Below are 21,304 nucleotides of genomic sequence, written 5' to 3' on the forward strand. Positions count from 1 at the left end.
TGATGATGATGATGATGATAAGGTTATATTTAGAATAATATTGTGAGTAAGTACTCAATAAAAGAATCTAAAAACAAAATATTTATTTAAACAATATTATTCAAGATTACATAATATATCATATCATTATCAAGATATGCTGAGAAATAATAAACGTTCCTAGTCTAAAAAAAAGCATGCCAAGTGCCCTGCTAACAGGACATTGACAATTGACAGGCTATTTTCTCAAAAACAAAACAAAAAAACTTTTACATGTTCTCCATATGTCTCACTGTGTTGTCTGGGCCAGTGTGAAAGGTGATTGGCATGATGGGGTGAATCCTTTTATCATTATTGTGTATTTAATCTCAGTATGTTCTGATGCATAATATGAGCCAGGGTACTTTTACACACAACTGAATTGGTATGCACACACAGATCGCACACACTATTCTCAGACGTTCCTGTAATGTCTGGTTGGCCGTGTTCCAGAGGTAGAGAAGTGGACTCAGGGTGGAGTGAGTTAGCAGCTGGGCAGGGTTGTTCATTGCGGGTTAATTGAAAACACTGTTGTCCTGAAGTAACCCCCTTACACACACAGAAGTAAACACACCGGTTGGTTAAAGTCTGCCATCTGTAAAGCAGAGAATGTTTCCAGCAGAGAGAGAGAGAGAGACAGCAGGAGAGGAGATGTGGTGAGGATGACCTCATCACTGCATTAGATTAGACTGCAGATATTATGGGAAAGGTTGTCTGGTGGGTATAGGACTGCATCATTACCCAGGAGGCTTCTGGCTCCATCCATTATACACACGTTTTCTAAGTAACCATTCTAATGTTGTTCCTTAAGCGGTCGTTTATAAAAATGCAAAACGCAGGGCAGTGGAATGTGAAAACCGTGTTTTTAAAGTCATCATGATACGGAAGTTGGGATCATCTTTTCCTCCCTATCGTGACGTATATCTGAGTGAAACGGCTTCTTGAACAGGAAAAAATATTGAGTGGGGCTTGATTCTGTTTTGGTTCATTGTGGTTTGCTATTGCTCTGATCTCATGTGGGTAACAGGTTGTCCTGCCCTTGCGCCGTAAACGTGTCATCAGAGTAGAGATGTTGTTGCAAGAGGGAGGAGGACTTTGATTAAAGATTATGAGGGCACAGTTGATTTCACGGTGACGTTAAATGCTGAACTTATTTTAACTTGAGCTCCACATTTTTAGAACTCGTATCATGTGCTAGACGTAAGACACAAGGTTTCCAGATACTTTGTTTTTGCTCCAGCATTTAAAATAGTCACAAAGCCACAGCAGAATCAAATGTTGAGCCTCCAAGGAAGCAGTTGCATTCCTGAATGAATCAGTGTTGATGAACGAATTGGTTGAGTGAAAGATTCAATGGCTCACTCATAAAGACAATCGGTGGCTGCGTCATAAATAACATGCTCTCTTGAGTAGGTCCTTATTTTGAATAAGTAATTACTTAAGGTGAAAATCAATTTGTGAAAGTCTATGTTGTGTTTTAATATGCTTTAAGACAAACCATGTGCAAATTGACAAGTCAACACCATTGCTGAGTATGTTTTCCTTAAAACTGCAGTGAACCAAAGACACTCTCAAAAATGAAATCTCTGGTGTTTCTTGCGTCACAAACTACCTTGTAACAAATCACGCCAGTATGCGGGTGGGCTTTAGCATATTATTAACTGCAAGCAGGGGAGTCTCGAGAAGCCAGGTTATCCTGGTATATTTTTCTGTTGATATAAAAAATCAGAGGTGGACAAAGTACACAACTTCCTTACTTGAGTGAAAGTACAGATACTACTGGTCAAATATTACTCCGTTACAAGTAAAAGTTGTAAAGACCGATTTGTACTTAAGTAAAAGTACAGAAGTACTTGTTTTTAAAAGTACTTCAGTATCAAAAGTAAAAAGTAAATGTCAATGCATTATTTTATTGTTGTCGTATGTAATACTTACAGTAGCTTATGCCTCTGAATCTATGCCTGCTTACCTACCCTCATTTCAATATCAAGTTTATTTCTAGAACACAGTTCCAGTAGTGGGATTGAATGTGAGATTGAATAAGTGCACTCAATAACGTCCACAATGGTTTCGGACACCCAAATGGCTGATCTCTCAAATAGTGCCCTATTTAAAGTTGTTTGGCTTTCAGTATGAATATGTTAGCCTCACTGTCATCTATAAGCTAGTGTGCTTCAAAACAATGACAAAATTCGCATTTAGAAGACCAAACCCAATGTTGAAAATGAAAATCAGATTGATGTCAGAATCCAACGCCAGATTGATATAATGTAAATGTACTTTGTTACTGTTAGCAATATAGCAGGTGAATTATGTATATGATGTTTTATTACGATATTATGATGAACTATATGCCTTTCTCCACTGACGTTCTATGATGTTCAAAGCGTTTCTAAGGATGCTGGTTTTTAGAAGGCAGACTGAGATGGTGAACGGAAACATGGTTTGTGTAATATTAGCAACACATTATTAGCTGTTTGATTACATAGTCAAGCTAAAGGCTAATCATATTAATTGCCATTATGTGTGACGTTGTAAAGAGCGATACCATTGTGCAGCGTTTACTACAGTAGCTTGAGTAAAGTTAAGCGAGCGCATCTCTGAGCTGGTAACCTACCAGCGTCAGTTGCGTTGCTTCACTACCATTCACAAATCCTCTTTTGTGTCCTCATGGGATAGTAAAGTGTCCATCGTATGCACACTTCAGAATCTTCCCAGAAGTATTAGGTCATCCGTGTACACTGTTCTATGAGTACTGTGAATTCAGACACCACTTCTTTTGTCACATACTATTTTTCACCTAATATATAGTAGGGAAGTATGCGATTTTGGATGCAGCACCTATTTAGTTAGGCCACTGAATGAATGAGGGTTCTTGATTGAATCGGTTGAATAAATGACTCAATGAGTTGTTTATAAGGACAGTCACTTGTTGCAAACTATAATGGCGCAACAATGTAAATGGAGTCATTGAAAAAACTCACCACTAATCACAACAGACACAGTCAGTAAAATGGCACAAACCGCAAAAGTGCCGAATTCTATTAAGGACATGATGGAAATTATACATTTTATTTTCTACAATAAATCCACATCCAATTTTGGGTTTCAACAGGAAGTGTCGGCATGACAGGGGATGAATGGATGAAGGGGGCGAAAGAGAGATTAATAGAGGACTAGAGACTTTCTTCCTGTCGGTATTATTGAGATATATCCTGTTATTATATTGGTCTGTCTGTATTCTCAGCTGGCTTACTCTTCCCATCCTATACACATGGCTCAGGTCCAACTGTCACTATAATGTATCTCTGTTGTCTCTCAGTGGAGCTTATGTAACAAGTCACATGCTTAAAATAACAGATGTGAGAATTAGAGCAAAAGAGGACAGACACTATAGCGAATAGACATTGTTATTTGATTAAATTTAATTTCCTTATTTATAAATTTTGCTTTATTTAGGATGAATTTCAGTTTGTGAATTTGATGTTTTTGTATTTTGATATATTTCAATATCAATCTCTCTCAAGTTAAAGGTATGGTTCGGAGTAAAATCAACCTAGGGTCCTTTGCACCATGACCTCGAGCCAAACACCCCCCCAGACAGGCTTTTTTTCCCTTGGTCGAACATTATTAAAGTTAGAGCTTATTTAGAGATATCAGCCGAATGGCTTAGTGCAGGCGTTAATGGATCCAAGGATGTATCTAGTAAATTACCCCACTAATAATGCCCAGAATGGAACCAAACTTCTACAGTAGTACAAATAGGTTCTGTACTCATAAAACGAGCCATTGGAAAGTTTGTAAGTGCATCAGGAGTTTATTTAAATAACACTTGCCTGACGGCTTATGCTACCGCTAACCCGGACGTCGAGGTCACTTCCGTGATTTGAGAAAAGCCCGTAAAAGTCCTTTGCAAAACTCACAAGTGTAAATAAAGGCCCTTGCACACTGAAATTCTGAAATTCGCATCCGAAATTTTCGTACTTTAAAAAATAAATACGACCTCACGTTATGTCAATCACGCTTGCAGTGTGCCTCTGAAACTTTCGTCCGTCATAAAATTTTTTGGATCAGGTTCGATTTTCTGCAAGCATTTTGAATGGCGTTTTGACAATTCAGAGCCACCGAATCACGATTACGAAAAAACGCATGTGAAAATTTCGGACTTAGTGTGCAAGGACCTTAAGGGAAAAGCTAGTGAAATTTCGGATGCAAATTTCAGACTCAGTGTGCAAGGGCCTTTATTTACACTTGTGAGTTTTACAAAGGACTTTTACGGGCTTTTCTCAAATCACGGAAGTGATCTTGACGTCCGGGTTAGCGGTAGCATAAGCCGTCAGGCAAGTGTTATTTAAATAAACTCATGATGTACTTACAAACTTTCCAATGCCTCTTTTTATGAGTACGGAACCTATTTGTACTACTGTATAAGTTTGGTACCATTCTGGGCATTATTAGTGGGGTAATTTACTAGATACATCCTTGGATCGGCTGATATCTCTAAATAAGCTCTAACTTTAATAATGTTTGACCAAGGGAATAAAAGCTTCTGGGGGGGTGTTTGGCTCGATGTCATGGTGCAAAGGACCCTTGGTTGAAATTACTCCAAACCATCCCTTTAACTTTGGATTGTTTGGTTAGTTAGTTACATATACAGCCCTCTTTTGTTTGTTTCATTGTAGAATTCTAGTTTTGCTTTATCCCTTTCATCCTCTGTGTAACAGGTCTTATAACCTGGATCAAATGTTTTTTGTTTCTCTAATTTGAGCTGAGTAGATTTATTTCTCTCTCTGAGTGTGAGGACTAGGGATGTTGTCCTGATGCAGCTGATGAGAAAGTCTAGACAAGGGGACTTACAATTCTACCCACGTTTCTCTAATGAGTAGAGAAATGAGTCTCTCTACCCAGCCAGCCACTGAAGGAATCTCTCTCACACACGCACACGCACACGCACGCACACACACACACACACACACACACACACACACACACACACACACACACACACACACACACACACACACACACACACACACACACACACACACACACACACACACACACACACACACACACACACACACACACACACACATGCATGCAGCCTCCTTATTGCAGACAGAAGGAGCAAATCTAATAAATATGGAAATGTACTGCAGGCTTAAACCTTAAGAATCTGGAACATGTCGGCCATGTGTATAGTACAACTGTTTCTTTCACCAAGTAAGAAGTGAGAAAATAAACAAAGAAATTGAATTGCACTTGTATACTAATTGTCACGGTTTAGTCCAGAGGATGATGATGGCATCATCAGATGCAAAAAGATCTTAAATAAAGGAGAACTCCGGTCAATTTTAACATTGAGCTAATTTTTTTGTACATTTGGAGTGCTGTCAGTACAGAGAACAACGACAAAAATCGGTGTTTCCTACACCGAGTTATTCTATTTTTAAAATTTGCACCCTATTGACTTCAATGGGGCAAGTAGTAAGCCTGCTTTTTAGCCTCTTAACATCCTTTAAGTGTCATTACAAGTGCACAGAAAATGTGAGTGATTCCTTCCGAGTGAACACGGGTGGATCTGACTGCAGTAGATGTTAGAGATATTAATAAAAATGAAGTTAATTCAGCCAGCGCTCATACCTTTGTTTACATCCTGTTTTCGGTGGAAGGCCATAGTAATCGATTGTCGAGTTCCTCTGTGTGTTCAACATCTGATTCGGATGAACTATCCATCAGATCTGATATTCTCAGAACACCACACAGCACCGTCATCGGCTGGGCTGACAGTCTGAGTCTCCACTGTTGCTTAGTTACCTATGATCACGCGCGTGAACTCGACAATCGATTACTATGGCCTTCCACCGAAAACAGGATGTAAACAAAGGAATGAGCGCTGGCTGAATTAACTTCATTTTTATTAATATCTCTAACATCTACTGCAGTCAGATCCACTCGTGTTCACTCGGAAGGAATCACTCACATTTTCTGTGCACTTGTAATGACACTTAAAGGATGTTAAGAGGCTAAAAAGCAGGCTTACTACTTGCCCCATTGAAGTCAATAGGGTGCAAATTTTAAAAATAGAATAACTCGGTGTAGGCAACACCGATTTTTGTCGTTGTTCTCTGTATTGACAGCACTCCAAATGTACAAAAAAAATGAGCTCAATGTTAAAATTGACCGGAGTTCTCCTTTAAATAACAAAAAGGGTTTATTTAAAGGGGTGGTTGATTATGATTTCACTTTTTTAACTTTAGTTAGTGTGTAATGTTGCTGTTTGAGCATGAACAACATCTGCAAAGTTACAACGCTCAAAGTTCAAAGCAAAGGGAGATATTTTCTTTTAAAGAAATTGCTTTTTAAGGACTACAACAAACGGCTGGTAGGGACTACACAACATTCCTCTGTTGTAAACATACCTATTATTTTGTATTAAGGCATAAAGCATAAAGGCTTTTTTTTTTTAATACTACCATCATATAAAGATACTTTTCAGTGAATAATATAAATATGAAAATGTGCAGAGTCATAATTTTCCCCCCCAAAAAACGGGATGAAATACAGTAAGACCCAGACACATTCCTGGTCATTTTCATCCTACTGTAATTACTGCTGGGCAGTTGATATGTTGAGGTAACAGCCATCATTGTATTTAGTGGCAAACAGGGAAAAGCAGTTGTTTCTGTTCCATTTCCAGTGAGTAGAAAGTCTAAACTGCCAGTGAAACTGTAGTACACCAACACTAGTGCTTTTAATTATTCAGTGGACAAAATGTGTTTGCCAGGAGGTGCAACTTCTCAGTGTCTATGTCTTCCCACTGTTTCATATTTCCTCCCATTGTTCAACTCTTAGGTTTGTGTGCGTGAGCGTGTCAGTGCTGGAGCACGTGATATCAGATGTGAGGTTTTAAAACTACAGGCTAATAGGGATAGTTCACCCAAAAATAATTTAAAGAAATCTATCATGATTTGCTTATGAATGTTGGTAATTGTAACATTCTTCAAAATATTTTTTATGCTGTGACTTTTGTATCTGATTTTGAAGTGTACAGTAACTTGTCTAATAAGAAAAGAACTGTAAATATTGTACAGCACCAATGCTGAAAAAAAATTTTTTGCTGCTTGTTTATTGCACTGGCTCTTCAAAGAATCCATACATTTTCAGGTTATTTATAGAGTATGTTATTCTCAAAATGATACGTTACATGTGAAATCCTACTCCTCTTCCTCAGTCTTCCTGTGTCATTTATGTGTGGGTATTTCAACTGAGTTTTGTGTTTTGTGTGTGTGTGTCCTGTAGAGTGCAACACAGAGTCCGGTGATTGGAAGTCCTCCTGGGGACGGTATGCCTTTGCCCCCGGGATTTTTCCAGGTACACACATACTGTATTAAAAGTTTTGCACTGAGACACTTCTGATTTGCATCTTTTTGTGCTTACCTTCATTATTTTGAAATATCTTATTAATAAAGGCCATTGGAAGACAGTCTGAAACAGGATTATACCACAATAAACAAACAGCATGTAAAAAAAATTTCATTCAGATAATGGAGGTGTGGAATACTGTATAAAAAGAAATTCATTTCTTCCTCTGTGATTGACAGTTGAGCCGGGGAGACAGTGCTGAGTCAGGAGAGATTATAGTGAATGGGCCATTAAATATTTATTCAGGCCAAGAAAACTATATGTGGATGTCTATAACAGCAGATTATGCAAACATTTCCACACTTTGATTTTTTTAATTGGAAAGAGAAAATGTGTGTCTTTTCAATTATTTGTTTAATTATCTGTTATAATGTGGTATTTCTGAAGGAGGATTTCGAGCGCATAAACACTGGGCTGTGTGTACGTCAGTTAAAATGCACCAGAACGTACATCGATTAACTGTCGGCACGCAGTCTGAGAGCTGCTGTCCTGCCTGATGTGTATTGACAATCGCTCAGATTCCAGAAGAATCCAGCTCTAACAATCCTTTTTTCAGTTCTCCTCTCAAACTCACTCAGTTTGATCTGGTTTTATCTTAACCAACCCTCTGAGATATCTGCTTTGGACATCACAAATATAGCATTGTTTACTACACATCTGTTGAAACAGTACTTTTTCATTTTGAAGTCAATGTGAAATGCTGTTTGCAAGCCATTTGACATCCATTGTTTGATGTATTTACAAGTAAAACAGGATATATGTTCATTGGGATTTGGTGTTATTTTCCAGAATGGCGCCAAACCTGAATGTGAGTTGGGTAAAATAATGCCTAAATAGAATAATGAGCATCAATGAGTCATTCATAATAAGACCAAGAATATGCATTTAAAAAGCAAATAGGCTCGTTTTTGACTTGGAAAGAGATGCTGTACAATCACTCAATTGACTTCTAATTGCATTACTGTTTACATGCTTTTGCTGATTTGCATTGAGGGATAAATTGAAGCCATATATGTTGATGATAAAGTTTAACCCACACAGATTTGACATCAGCATTGAAGTTAAACATCTGTAAGACTAAATAACAGATTTAAAATAGAAATGCAGTGTTGCCATCTGGTGGTGTGATTTATAGTGCCCGTTGCTCTGGTTTGCCTGCAGGGTGAACCATGAAGGATTTGTGTTCAGGTTCTTGAAAATTGAATTGATCAATTGTTCTCTGTCCTTGTGTTTCCTCAGCAGTTTCTGTCTCCTCGATACCCAGGTGGGCCCAGAGGCTCTCTCAGAATACCCAATCAGGTATTTTCACTCATATATTCTGCTTTCGGGAACTAGGTTTTCGTTCCTCGCATTATAATGCCTGACACTTCAATCTGAATGGTTTTGAACAGGCTTTGGGGCCTGGGAACCAGCCTCTCCTTCCCAGTGGGATGGATCCTACCAGACAGCCAGGTATTTAAAATACTAACAACTCTTATGATCAAGTCAACACTTCTACTTTGTGTTTTTATGAAATACTAATTTGAATGTGTGTGCAGCTATCAAATGTTATTATTTAAATCCATTCAACAATTGCCAGATTTCTTTCTATAATTATAGAAATTGTGAAAAAAGTCTGTAGAGTCCCTAAACAGCCATAATAATACATAAAACTATTGGCGTATATGAAGCAACCTCTTTGCGTAATTTGCCCATTTGCAAGGCCATCCCAACATGAGTGGGCCTATGCAGCGGATGACCCCTCGAGGAATGGTTCCTATTGGACCACAGGTGAGTTATCCATGGAAAATTAGGTAAAGGTGTGTAAGCATGTTCACAAACTTGAGTGTATTATAATGCATTATTGGGTATAATTGATGTTCCAGAACTATGGTGGTGGGATGAGACCTCCCCTAAATGCCATATTGGGACCCGGAATGCCTGGGATTAACATGTAATTGTATTCAGATCACAGTTCATCATCATTCCCTAAATACTTCAGCAATCATTAAGTCAGAATCCCTATTGTTGTACTGTATAAATTGTATAAAACTATATATTTGTATGCCGTTGTGTAAAGGGGTCCTGCAGGAGGAAGACCATGGCCCAATCCTCCAAATAACAATTCGGTTAGTTCTCAACATGGCATGATAATTGATCAGAAGTCTTGCATCCTAAACAATATAAATACCAGTACATGTTCTTTCTCCCTGCAGATCCCTTATTCATCTGGGTCTCCAGGCAGTTATTCGGTAGGTAATGTAAAGCTGTCTAAGGATTCTCTGGTACAGTACCTTGTCTGAGATACACTTTGGGTAACACATTCTGGTCATGTGAATAAGCAGAATCAGTGTGTTTGCAGGGTCCCCCAGCAGGAGGCGGACCTCCCGGGACACCCATCATGCCCAGTCCTGCAGGTAATTTTTTTTTATCTTAGGTCTAAGTGTACGTTTACACGACAACGATGTATTTAAAACAGAAAAGTTTTTCCTTTCCTATCCGTGAAAATGATTAAAAACGCCGTATTATTCTTCCAGGCCAGTAGTTGGTGTTGTCACTTTTGTAAAGAAACACTGTCGCGGTGAACGCCCCTTCTCGTCAGCGGTCAGGCGGAACGAATTATCACTCACCTGTGTGCACTCGAGCAGAAAAAGATTTTTGATTGATTCCCGCATTTCCGAATCAATGCGTCAGCTAGAACCGGCAACAACGCCAGTGCAGCGCGACAAAGGAAAGCAGCATTCCCATCAAACTTTCCTGAAGCTGTGCGGAATCTGGTACCAATTCAAAAGACTGAACAGACAGCCGGTTTTTCACTGTCAAGTGTTTTTCTTTTTGATAAGGAGGCACCAATCATGAACATTAAACCTCTTTGTCTGGTCACTAGAAACTGAGGACTGGGTCGCTGGCTCTTGATGATGGACTGAGGCACAGTTGTGGGGGCTCGTCCGGGAAGAAAAACACTTGACAGTGAAAAACCGGCTGTCTGTTTTGTCTTTTGAATTGGTACCAGATTCCGCACAGCTTCAGGAAAGTTTGATGGGAATGCCGCTTTCCTTTGTCGCGCTGCACTGGCGTTGTTGCCGGTTCTAGCTGACGCATTGAATCGGAAATGCGCGCATCTTTTTCTGCTCGAGTGCACACAGGTGAGTGATAATTCGTTTCGCCTGGCCGCTGACGAGAAGGGGCGTTCGCCGGGACAAACACTAAACTAAATATAGACTGAACGCATAATATTTGCACGCATGACATAACAGTTTTCACAAATTCCAGTTTATGTATTTTACATGGAGACGATAACTTGCACTTTGAATCCTGTTGTCGTGTGAATGAACTGCAAAAACACAAAGTTTTCCATTTTTAGTTGAAAACGGTGTCGTGTTCCATCCAGTTGGAGGATATCAAGCATGTTTGATATTTTGAGTTGATTTTAGGACATATTGTTTTCATTCGTCATGCGTCTCCTAGTAATAAGCCACATTTCTGTGGGAGTTTATTTTTGAATGACTTGAAAGTTTGGTAGTGTGTGATCCTCATTAATTTAGTGTATGATGCCCCGTTTTTCTCTGTAACTATTTACAAAGTCAGCAAGTGTGTTTTATACAAAGTGATTTAAAATCTGTTCAGTCTGGTATCCTAAACAATACAATACTGAACAGATTTTAAGATATGACTGTTTAGATTTGAAAAGTCCTGTCATGTATTCCAGCCTTTAGCAACATTTGCTAACAGCATTGCCATCAGCAGTGAGGGTTAATCAGTATTCTTGTGAGTTGCTGCTATGAAGTTACGCAGTGTTTCACATCAGTCAACGTGGTTCTATTTCAGTTAGCATTAGCATAGAAGATAGTAGCAGCCTATGTAGATGCTAGACAGCAGAAAACACACTACATTGTTTACCCATACCAAGTCGGTTCTTTTATCTTTAGCTAATAATGAAAAAACTAATGTGTGATGTACAATATTGATTTTAGAGTCAAACAATTCGAGTGACAACATGTACACCATGATCAGCTCAGTCCCTCCAAATGGAAACAGACCAAATGTGAGTATTTAAAAAAAAAAAGAACATAAGAAGTATACTTTGTTTTCCTTATGGCATTTTTCCTTTCAGTTTCCTTTAGGTTCAGGTGCAGATGGCCCAATAGGCAGCATGGCAGGCATGGAGCCTCATCATATAAATGGTTCATTAGGTGTGACAGATTTACCTGACACAACACAATGCCAAACATAAACATTTTCCATCCATTTGCACATTCTCGCCTTTCATTCAATACTTTAGTCTTTTCCTTTTCCCCCCATTCAACAGGATCTGGTGACATTGAAAGCCTCCCAAAGGTATGGGACATTTCTGTACTGTTTTTCAAAGATATTTAAACTCTGACGTACATTTCTCTGAAATTCAGTGTGGTTGCTGTCCTCAAACTTCTATTTTTTCCACATTCATCAGAGCTCACCAGGAAACCTCAGCATGAATAATCAGCCTGGCACACCAAGAGATGATGGAGAAATGAGTGGCAACTTCCTCAACCCATTTCAAAGTGAAAGTGTATGTATGCAGAAAGATGTTTCCATAGGATCATTAAAGTACAGCAGCAGCTGTCATTTTAAATACCTTCTTGTCTTCTTGCAGTATTCTCCAAACATGACAATGAGTGTGTGAGAGGACAGCACAGGAGTGAAATTACAAGTTTTTACCATGTTAATTGACTAAACAGAATCTTCTCTCCACCGGCTCTTTGGTTTTCTACTCATTTTGTCTTTGGTGAACTATCGTGAATTACAGTGATGTCATCCTACTCCAAATCTAAACAAACTCAAGCAAGCCATGAAAGGAAGCAGAAAGACACCTAGAACAAGCTTTTTTCAACATTTTTTTGTCATTACATGGTTAATGTCTGTGTCTTGTTTGGATTCACACAGACTGTGCATTGACTGTACATGTTTACTTTTTTATATACATTTTTGTTTTCTGTTCTATGCAGTATAGCTGATACCAAGGAAGCCCTCAGTATTCCATACAACAGTTCCCCAATGATAACTTCCACTTTTAGATAAGCATAATTTACAGTTACACACTGTTATGTTTGAACAGCAAATGTTTTTTTTTTTTAGTTGAGCAACTGAGTATGTGGTGGTTTTCCCCAAGATTTTTCAAGGCTTTCATTCAATATATGTTGTTTTCACAAGTTTAAATAAGGTTTTTAGCTTCAATGCAATGAATTTGACCAGACAACCACTACTGGCAAAATCACCTTGTAACAAACACACTGTTTGGGCACAGTTTCGCTTAATTTCTGTTAGGTTGTGGAAAAAGACTAATGTATATCCTGAACTTACATTTTTAGGACTCACCTCAGTTCTTTTCATGTTGGATTTGTTCTTGTAAATACAGCTATCTGTGAAGAATTTGGATATGCTGATATAAAAATCATTTTCACCATTTGTAGTGTTTGTGTATGTGACCTTTCTGGAAAAAAAGAAACTGCACAGGGCACCATGATTATTTATATTGGTCCCACCCTGTTAGTTTATACTGGTGTTGATCTAAAACTACATTTCTCACTGGTCAACTGATGTGCTCTTCCTGGATAAAAAGAAAAAAGAAGTGAGCAGGATTGGTTAAATAGCTTGGAGACAACCCTACAACCAGTTCAAAACACAACATATGTGGTAATTGGTAATTTTAGCAGGGCAAAAATATGTTATGCCTTTATTTACATAATTTGCATTTGCAATTATGTGGATCCGAAAACAGATTGATCGTAATGGTAATATTTATTTATTGGCCAGCGAATCAGTGAAGTGATTGATGTCCTTGTGTTATGTTTGAACTAATATTCCCACCGAGAGACAGCCTAAGTTTTTGCTAAACGTGATATAAGGGGTGAACTGTTTGATTTTTGGGTAACTATTAAACATACTGGAGACGTTAGACATGCTTTTTGCGTAGTTAATTGTACTTATTTTACGGAATTAAGTTTATTCCGTAGCTTAAAGTAGGCCTATTCATTTTCTGACCCCAAACCTAACAGTATAGTGTAGGCCTATATATTGTAACATCTACCTACTCATCAAAGGCAAAAAGAACACACCAGGCAACTTAAGAAAAAAATGTAAAAAACAGCCAGCTGGTCCATTAAGCTAGCATGCAAATTACAGTAATCAGAAATCATGTTAACAAACAATTTTAATCTTTACAAGCATTCGTCTGATTTGTACTGTAAAAATGTTTTCATTAGCTATTTGACATGGTCACAATTCACAAATGATTACAAAAATAAAGCAAGAATATACATTAGCAAAGACGACGTTACAAGAGCACAGAAATGGTTGCCAATAGAGTTATTTGGATACAAAAAAAAAATGCCTTAATAATTAAAGAGTTCCAATGAATGATAATGCAATCAACCCCCACCATTCTACTGAGCTAGACTGGTTAAACGAAATGTGACTGAAAGTCCTTGGAAACCTGCTGCAGCTGGTTTAAGAAAGTCTCTCACTCAGGCCAGCTGCAAAGTTCTCAAACCCCCTCTAGAAGCAGCCATCAGAACAGCCCGGTTTCTTTTTCAGCAGTGCTTTTCATGCCATCAGCTTCCTGTACTGGTTGCTCACGCTGCTTTGAAAAGTCTCGACCTTGCTTGACCTGGTGCTGCTGGTGAACTGTGCGCTCCTCTCCATGCCTGAGACCGCCTGACACTTGAGGAAGGCGAGAACCTGTTTTTGGCACTGAGACGACCCAAAGTAGTAGATGAGGGGGTCCAGACAGCAGCTGACGCTCCCGATGCACGTGGAGACCAGGTACGCGGCGTAGGACGCATCGTTTTGCTTGCGAGCGAACTGCACGTAATGCGCCAACAGGATGACGTTTGTTGGTGTGAAGCATATGACGAAAACGGCAAAAACAGTTACCGCCATAAAAACGGCCCGCGTTTTCTTCGAACGGTTTTCCACGTTGGCTGCGCACAAGGCCTGGATGATGCGCACGTAGCAGACGGTGCTAAAAATGAGCGGAATGAAAAAGAAAAGTGAAGAGATGACGGGGAAGAAGTACAGGTAATACTCGCGGAGATGGTGGATGTCAAGGACGTCGTGACACGTGGTTATGCCCAGGTCAGGTAAGTGAATGGTCTGATTGGAAATCAGCAAAGGCATCGTCCCGCCGATGGACAAAATCCACATGGCGGCGCACACGACGGACGCGGTTTGAGGACTGCGCCAGGTAAGCGAGTCCATCGGGTACACGACAGCCATAAAGCGATCCACACTAATGCACATAATCAGCAGCACTGAGCAGTACATGTTGCAGTAGAAAGCAGCCGTCACGAAACGACACATCCCAGCCCCGTATATCCAGTTATTTCCGTTGTAATTGTAGGCTATTCTAAACGGAAGGACCAGGACGAACAGAAGGTCAGCGCAGGCTAGATTCATCATATAAATCGCAGCCGGTTTCTTTGGTCTCACTTTGCGCACAAACATGACAAGCGCCAGCAGATTTAGAGGAGCGCTGATAAGAAACACTATAATATATATTGTAGGGATGACAGCGGTCACCACGCGGCCTGTGAGGAAGCTGGAGGCCTCTTGAGAGATGTGATAGGTATTTTTAGGCACGTGGTGGTGGTGATCTTTCCTGGGTTTGGATGCTTGGCCCGAACTGGAGCCGCTGCCTTCGTCCTGCACGTCCAGATAATCAAATATTGGCTCATCGGTGACGGTGAGGAAATAACCCGAAAATGTCCGAATTAACGTTCCTGAAAAAACAAACATAAACAAATCGTAACGATTCTCGTTAATGTTGTGCTACACTGTTACACATGGAAGATATGAATAAATAAATTTTAAAACAAATCTTTTTTTGTTTGATGTATTATTCATGTAATCTCCCTTAATTTTATTTATTTAAATATTTTAGATGAATATTTATTTATATATTCAAATATACTAATACTACCCTGCTTAAATAAATAAATAACTATGGTTTGCTGGTTTTAGCTCTCTGCCTGGTCATAGAGCTGCAACAAACGATTAAAATAATAGATTAATCTCGGTTACATAATATATTTACACATTTGGAAGACGCTTTGCGACCTGCATTTCAATGTACACATTTACATTCTTGTCAGTTTTTGCTTTCCCTAGGAATCGAACCCATGACCTTAGCGGTGCAAGCCCCAATGCTCTACTGTTTGAGCTACAGGTTATTAATTTTTATAAATCCGATTAAAAATATAGGCCTATATACATGTAAAATAAAAATTATCTTTTTCAAATTGATAAAAATAAATTGTAATGTACTATTTTAACAATAATATTCCACATCCTGCCCAGTGCTATCCTCCACACAATGTGTAAAATAAAGCCTATGAAACCATATAGTAAATGTAGCCTACATTATAAGCAAAAAATATAAAAAAAATCATTCTAAAAATACATTTTAAAGTAAAAATTAAAACGACAAATTAAAAATAAGAAACAAAATGCTAATGTGTACGAGGTATACCGCAAGAAGAACACACAGATGCACTCCTAAACATAGTAGGCTTTATTTATTACATTAATGGGCTATCTATACCATACCTGTCAACATTTGGGTACCAAAATACGGGAGACCTGGGGGGGGGGTTCAGTTCAACCACATGCGGTTTCATGTCATCTATACATTACACACCCCATCGCCAAATCATAGAAAATTTCAGTTAAGACCGGTGTATTGATCTTAACAATACATAACAAATCCCTGAATTTTTTATTTATTTATTTTTTATATATAAAGCACTTCAATGCTCATTTCTAATGACTTTTGGGAACAGACTGTACTACTTAGTTTGGTTGTGTGTGCAAGGGCCTTTAGAGGGTATATGCAGTGACAGACTGGGTAGATTATAAAAACAGAGAGAAGCAATCTAATATAACTACAACCAGGGGTTCAATTGGGATTTATTATATGGGGGGGAGGGGGCTCTCCCTAGGGGGGTCCCCCCGGAATTTTTTTTTGAAAAATAAACCATTAAATGGCATTTTCTATAGAGAGTTTTGTGCAAAGAAATGGAGAAATTGAGTCTTACATGATATGTGAAAAACTGCAAGGTTAAGAGCATAGCCTATACTTTGCATTGTTGTAGTATCAACAAGTATTAGGACATTTAGCATTTACATTACTGTTAATCAGCAGTGGTGAAATGTAACGAAGTACAAATAGCCTACTTCGTTACTTTACTGAAGTAGGCTACATTTTTCACGTAGTTGTATCTTTACCTGTCTGTAGGTTACTTTACTTAAGTAGAATCAATAATGCATAGGCCTACTTTTGACTTTTACTTCGTTACATTTTGCAGCAATTATTATACTTTCTACTCCACTACATTTCTACAACGTTTCGTTACATTTTCTGATCAGTTTTTCCCCTGCCAAAACAGGGATTGAAAAAAATCTCCTGTTTTCGGTGCTGATGCGGTGACACGTTCATGTAGCCTAACATAAGGGTGGCGCTGCCAATAAAGCACCTAAAAGCTGTCACAAAGAACCGGCAAAAGTAATCATTATGAATATGTAAAATATAGCAAGGAGACATTTTAATTGTTTATTAATAAACAAGTGTTTTCTGTGTCGGTGCCCTGCATAGATGAAGTTGACGATGCTGACTCGCGATCTTCGCAGTAGTGAACGCGCCAGAGAGAAATGCACATTTCATACGGATTACACAAGCAGCGGTCTGCTTTCTTTCGTTTTGAATTGTTCTGTTTAAAAGAAGACATTTCAAGCTTTCTATAGATATTTCTCAGGTCTGTCAGGCAAGTAGGCTACCTTATACGCTGAGTTTGTGAGATGAGCTCCAGTTCACGCGCCGGCGCCTATTATCTGCTATATTTACTTCTTAATTATTAAATCCTAGCAATTGGTTGATGAAACATTGATTAAAATTAAGATATCATTAATACAAAACGAAATTCATTTTAAAGAAAGGCTTTGTGTTTTCTGTTTGAGGTCTCTGTGAAAGTTTTAAACAGAGCGTCCGTAACATTGTTTTTTCCTCATAAATGCGAACGTGAAAAATAAAATAAAATGAATATGTTCTGTTCCGTGGAGAGCCGACCCTTCTTCATCCGGTGGGTAGTACTTTGGTTTGCAGTTTAATTCACAGAATTACCAAAAAAATATTTTGCCACCTAAAAGTTAAAGATTTTTTGTGTCATGTCCACGGCATGTGTAGCCTATTTCCCTCATATTAAATATAAAACGCATGTGTAGACTGATATTTCTTTATTAAGGGAGTATGGATATAGCCTATAAACAGTTTCAATATATTGGTAGGCCTATTAAATGCAATGGCGCGTATAAGTAAATTACTGTTACTACTCTCATAAATATGATTAGTGTTGCATGTATATGTTTAAACCTACACTTCATTTCTAAAAAAAATTATTATTTTTTTTATTACTTTATAACTATAGTCTGTTTGACGCGCATGCGCGCACCTGCGCTCGTCCATTGACGTTTAACAAGACGCCTGTTGTCAGAATATGCAAAAAGGAAATAATACGCTGGTCTTTCTAACATTTACAGATAAGTATAACCATAAAATGTTATGCGCTGAGGAAAAAACTTGTCGAAGGCATTAAACAGCACACGCTGTCAAAACACGAGAAGATACGCAGTAATTATGTTTCGGTTTCCGGGGCATAGCGCGCAGACGCGACTAATCGATAATTCAGTTATTTATTTATTTTTACAGAATGGATTTCATGATTACTCGGATGCATTTAAATAGTAATGTAGTTCATTACCACTCTCACTAGTTTCAATACATTAAAATGTTTATTTTTTATTTTTATTACAGTAAAAGCAACATTTAAGTATTGCTGACGTTTATTGACTCTGATTTTAACTTTATTTTAACATTTAGATTGTTTATTATTTATATTTGAATATGCTAATATCCCTCCCTGCTAAAATAGCACTTTTCAAAGCTGGTTTAAACTTATTTCCCAGAAGAGATTAAACAGTTACTTGGTAACGTATCCTATTTAAATAATAATACCAAAAAAAAAAAAAAATTATTACCATAAACGGAATTGCTCAGGATTTCAACTTTCGACCAATTGGTCTTGCTTTAAGTTCATTTCGAATGAACTAGTAAGCACCTAGTGTAATTAGCTCCGTTTACCAAAGAACTTTAAGTTACTAAAGTTGTTTGTACAGTACAAAGAAAGAGGCTGTAAGTGTCTTACCGTTACTGGGTAGCGCAACCGCAGATCCCTCCACAGCCAGAAGCCCCATCAACACCACAACCCTCAACATCACGACTGAAATAAACAGGGCAGCTCAAAATTCTTTTTTTTTATTTACGCACTTAACATCAAATACTTTTTCCCCGAATGAGCCTTATCGCGCACGCTCTCAAGACATCAGGAAAGAATAGAGGGAGGATGCTGGATTCGCTCCGTCTGGCGCGTGCACGTCAACGCCTACTCGTGCAACACAGGGAAGACCAGGACTAGTTGATACAAATGGTAACTTAATTTGATATTTCTAAGGGTTGTTATTTTACAGTATATTATATTGTTGATTTGTTTCACCTAGTGCTATTACAAACATGTGAAGTTGCAGTTTTTGTCTGGAGGACAGAAATGACAGACAAAATTGCCTTATATGAAACCAACTTAAATCTGAATGTATGCTATTAATATTGAATTTACACTTGGGTTTTTGATTCAAAATACAGACATAAGTCAGATCTGCCCTATATAAATGAATAAACGCAGTTTTGATGCAAGATGTATTTAATTAAAACCAATACATTAATCCTTCTCAGTACACATTTCTTTTAACTGAAAACGTATATGAATGCTCTTTAATAGGCATATTTTAAAAGATGTACAATTGAGCACTTAAAAATGATAGGCACTAGTTATTGTCAGGCCTGTGAAAAGTCTCCTCCAGTTTATATTTTTAACAGCCACACGGCAGTAGTGCATTTTGAGTCATTTGTCTTATTCCCACATTATACATTTTGAACATATTAAAACATTGCAGCTTCCAATACATTATTTGCCATCAAATATATATTTCAATTATATTTGTATTTAAAAAATATAATCCATACACAATTTAAAAAAGAAAAAATTCCAGTCATCATGCAATATTTTGAACATCTGTTTGTTTGATTGTGGTGATTAAAGTAAAATCTTAAGTATGCTATGTATGTACATCTTGGCATGTATCATATCATTCTTAGAGTGGCGAGATCTCATTTTATAGTTAACTAAATACAGAAAACCTGCAAAAACAGTTGCACAAATACCCTGAATGCTCAAAGACATTTCTTTTACAAAAACATCTAAAAACCAAAGGCACGTTCCATTCTTTTTGCACAATTTGCAAAGTGTAAACTAACATTGATAGCTAGTTAATATTTCCAAACACATGTGACCCTGGATCACAAAACCAGTCACAAGTCGCACAGGTATATTTGTGGCAATAGCCAACAATACATTGTATGGGTCAAAATTAACAATTTTTCTTTTATGCCAAATATCATTAGGATATTAATTAAAGATCATGTTCCATGAAGATATTTAGTAAATTTCCAACCGTAAATATATAAAACATTTATTTTTGTGAGTGAATGCAGCACAATCGTCAACATAAATTGACAATTTTAAAGACGATTTTCTCAATGTTTAGATTTTTTTTGCACCCTCAGATTCCAGATTTTGAAATAGTTGTATATCGGCCAAATATTGTCCTATCCTAACAAACCATACATCAGTGGAAAGCGTATTTATTCAGCTTTCAGATGATGTATACATCTCAATTAAAAAAACTGACTGGTTTTGTGGTCCAGGGTCACATATCTGCACTCCATTAACTCCAAGGGATTCTCATTTTCCATAGAACTTTTTGTTCAAAAGGAAGATCAGTAGATTGACGTTGACTTTGGCCTTGCCAAACATTTTCATGACAGCTACTCCCTCATACTGAAGCTGCAACAGGTCCTGACAAATAAAAAAAGACACAAGACATGAAAAATGTCCATAAATACAGTTCTGAATAATAAAAGTAGTATCCTTCATGCATAGGAGAAGAACTTGTGCCAGGCTCTGTGCACCTGGAAACTGACCTGGAAATGCAGTTGCACCTTCTCCATTTCAACACCCATAAACTTGGCCTTTATCTCAAAGTCACCCACTTCCTCACAAGGGCAAATGTCAAACATGACATTTTTTAACCTGAAACGTACAAAACACTTACTGAAGTACTGGAATAGGTGGGGCTTAGAGTGCAAAATGACTGGTAGTGCCTGGTCAAAAAGTACGATAAACATAATACATTCCTGAAACGGACAACAAATTAAACAACTAAATCCCTTAGCACTGAAAGATAACATTATTAATATTCTTTTGATCTGCCTGAAGAGATAGCAAAAATAGTTGGCTTGTCACTCACTAAACTCGCACGAGGAAGAGCAAAACAGGATGGATAACTCCTCATAATGCACTACCCACCCTCTAATGCAACACACAAACTGCTGACTGTACATTAAGCATTCTCTGAAAAGCATCTTGTGCCACTGATCTGGGGTCAGTTCAAATCAGGAGTGTCCAAACCTGCCCCTGGAGGGCCACTGTCCTGCAGAGTTCAGCTCCAATCCCAATTAAACACACCTGAAGCAGCTAATTATGATCTTACAAGGCATACTAGACACTTGCAGGCAGGTGTGTTGTGGGGGAGAAATTGGAGCTAAACTCTGCAGGACAGTGGCCCTCCACGAGCAGGTTTGGACACCGCTGGTTTAGATATTTATGTGCTTTATTATGGCACAATTTAAAGTTACGCATTATCAATGCAAAAGAATTAAAATAAATGGTGTAAAGAG

The 21,304-nt window shown here is 38.0% G+C and overlaps 3 protein-coding genes across 4 annotated transcripts in view; 1 reads left to right on the forward strand and 2 right to left on the reverse strand.

The window, feature by feature from the left end:
* Nucleotides 1-12,865, forward strand: part of ssbp2a (single stranded DNA binding protein 2a) — a 33,573-nt gene extending 20,708 nt beyond the window's left edge. Inside the window, exons 5-17 of one of the 2 annotated variants that reach the window (XM_084413901.1) lie at nucleotides 7,321-7,392; nucleotides 8,683-8,742; nucleotides 8,835-8,895; nucleotides 9,146-9,213; nucleotides 9,309-9,376; nucleotides 9,503-9,551; nucleotides 9,639-9,674; nucleotides 9,785-9,839; nucleotides 11,397-11,467; nucleotides 11,537-11,615; nucleotides 11,732-11,760; nucleotides 11,873-11,971; nucleotides 12,056-12,865. In XM_084413901.1, coding sequence (XP_084270027.1) covers nucleotides 7,321-7,392; nucleotides 8,683-8,742; nucleotides 8,835-8,895; nucleotides 9,146-9,213; nucleotides 9,309-9,376; nucleotides 9,503-9,551; nucleotides 9,639-9,674; nucleotides 9,785-9,839; nucleotides 11,397-11,467; nucleotides 11,537-11,615; nucleotides 11,732-11,760; nucleotides 11,873-11,971; nucleotides 12,056-12,085 — 777 coding nt within the window. In that variant the 3' untranslated portion in view covers nucleotides 12,086-12,865. The remainder of the gene's footprint in view (nucleotides 1-7,320; nucleotides 7,393-8,682; nucleotides 8,743-8,834; nucleotides 8,896-9,145; nucleotides 9,214-9,308; nucleotides 9,377-9,502; nucleotides 9,552-9,638; nucleotides 9,675-9,784; nucleotides 9,840-11,396; nucleotides 11,468-11,536; nucleotides 11,616-11,731; nucleotides 11,761-11,872; nucleotides 11,972-12,055) is intronic. The other variant, XM_084413902.1, reaches the window with a different exon arrangement.
* A 729-nt stretch (nucleotides 12,866-13,594) lies between these two features.
* f2r (coagulation factor II (thrombin) receptor) lies at nucleotides 13,595-18,899 on the reverse strand. The gene is made up of 2 exons (XM_084413899.1): nucleotides 18,657-18,899; nucleotides 13,595-15,179 (listed from the first exon to the last, which is right to left on the reverse strand). Exons 1-2 carry the CDS (start codon nucleotides 18,724-18,726, stop codon nucleotides 14,005-14,007), a joined length of 1,245 nt encoding a protein of 414 aa, XP_084270025.1. The 5' UTR covers nucleotides 18,727-18,899; the 3' UTR covers nucleotides 13,595-14,004.
* Nucleotides 18,900-19,190: 291 nt separating this feature from the next.
* Nucleotides 19,191-21,304, reverse strand: part of iqgap2 (IQ motif containing GTPase activating protein 2) — a 62,031-nt gene continuing 59,917 nt past the window's right edge. Inside the window, exons 37-38 of the mRNA XM_084413781.1 lie at nucleotides 20,549-20,657; nucleotides 19,191-20,423 (exon numbers count right to left, since the gene is read on the reverse strand). Coding sequence (XP_084269907.1) covers nucleotides 20,310-20,423; nucleotides 20,549-20,657 — 223 coding nt within the window. The 3' untranslated portion in view covers nucleotides 19,191-20,309. The remainder of the gene's footprint in view (nucleotides 20,424-20,548; nucleotides 20,658-21,304) is intronic.

The sequence above is a fragment of the Rutilus rutilus genome (assembly GCF_951802725.1).
Source record: "Rutilus rutilus genome assembly, chromosome: 7".
NCBI lineage: Eukaryota > Metazoa > Chordata > Actinopteri > Cypriniformes > Leuciscidae > Rutilus > Rutilus rutilus.

Bases quoted from the DNA above. Each gene is read 5' to 3' on its own strand.
- f2r (XM_084413899.1), bottom strand. From the start codon at position 18,726: ATGTTGAGGGTTGTGGTGTTGATGGGGCTTCTGGCTGTGGAGGGATCT. The intron at 15,180-18,656 runs GTAAGACACTTA...TTGTTTTTTCAG, and splicing joins GGTTGCGCTACCCAGTAACG to GAACGTTAATTCGGACATTT.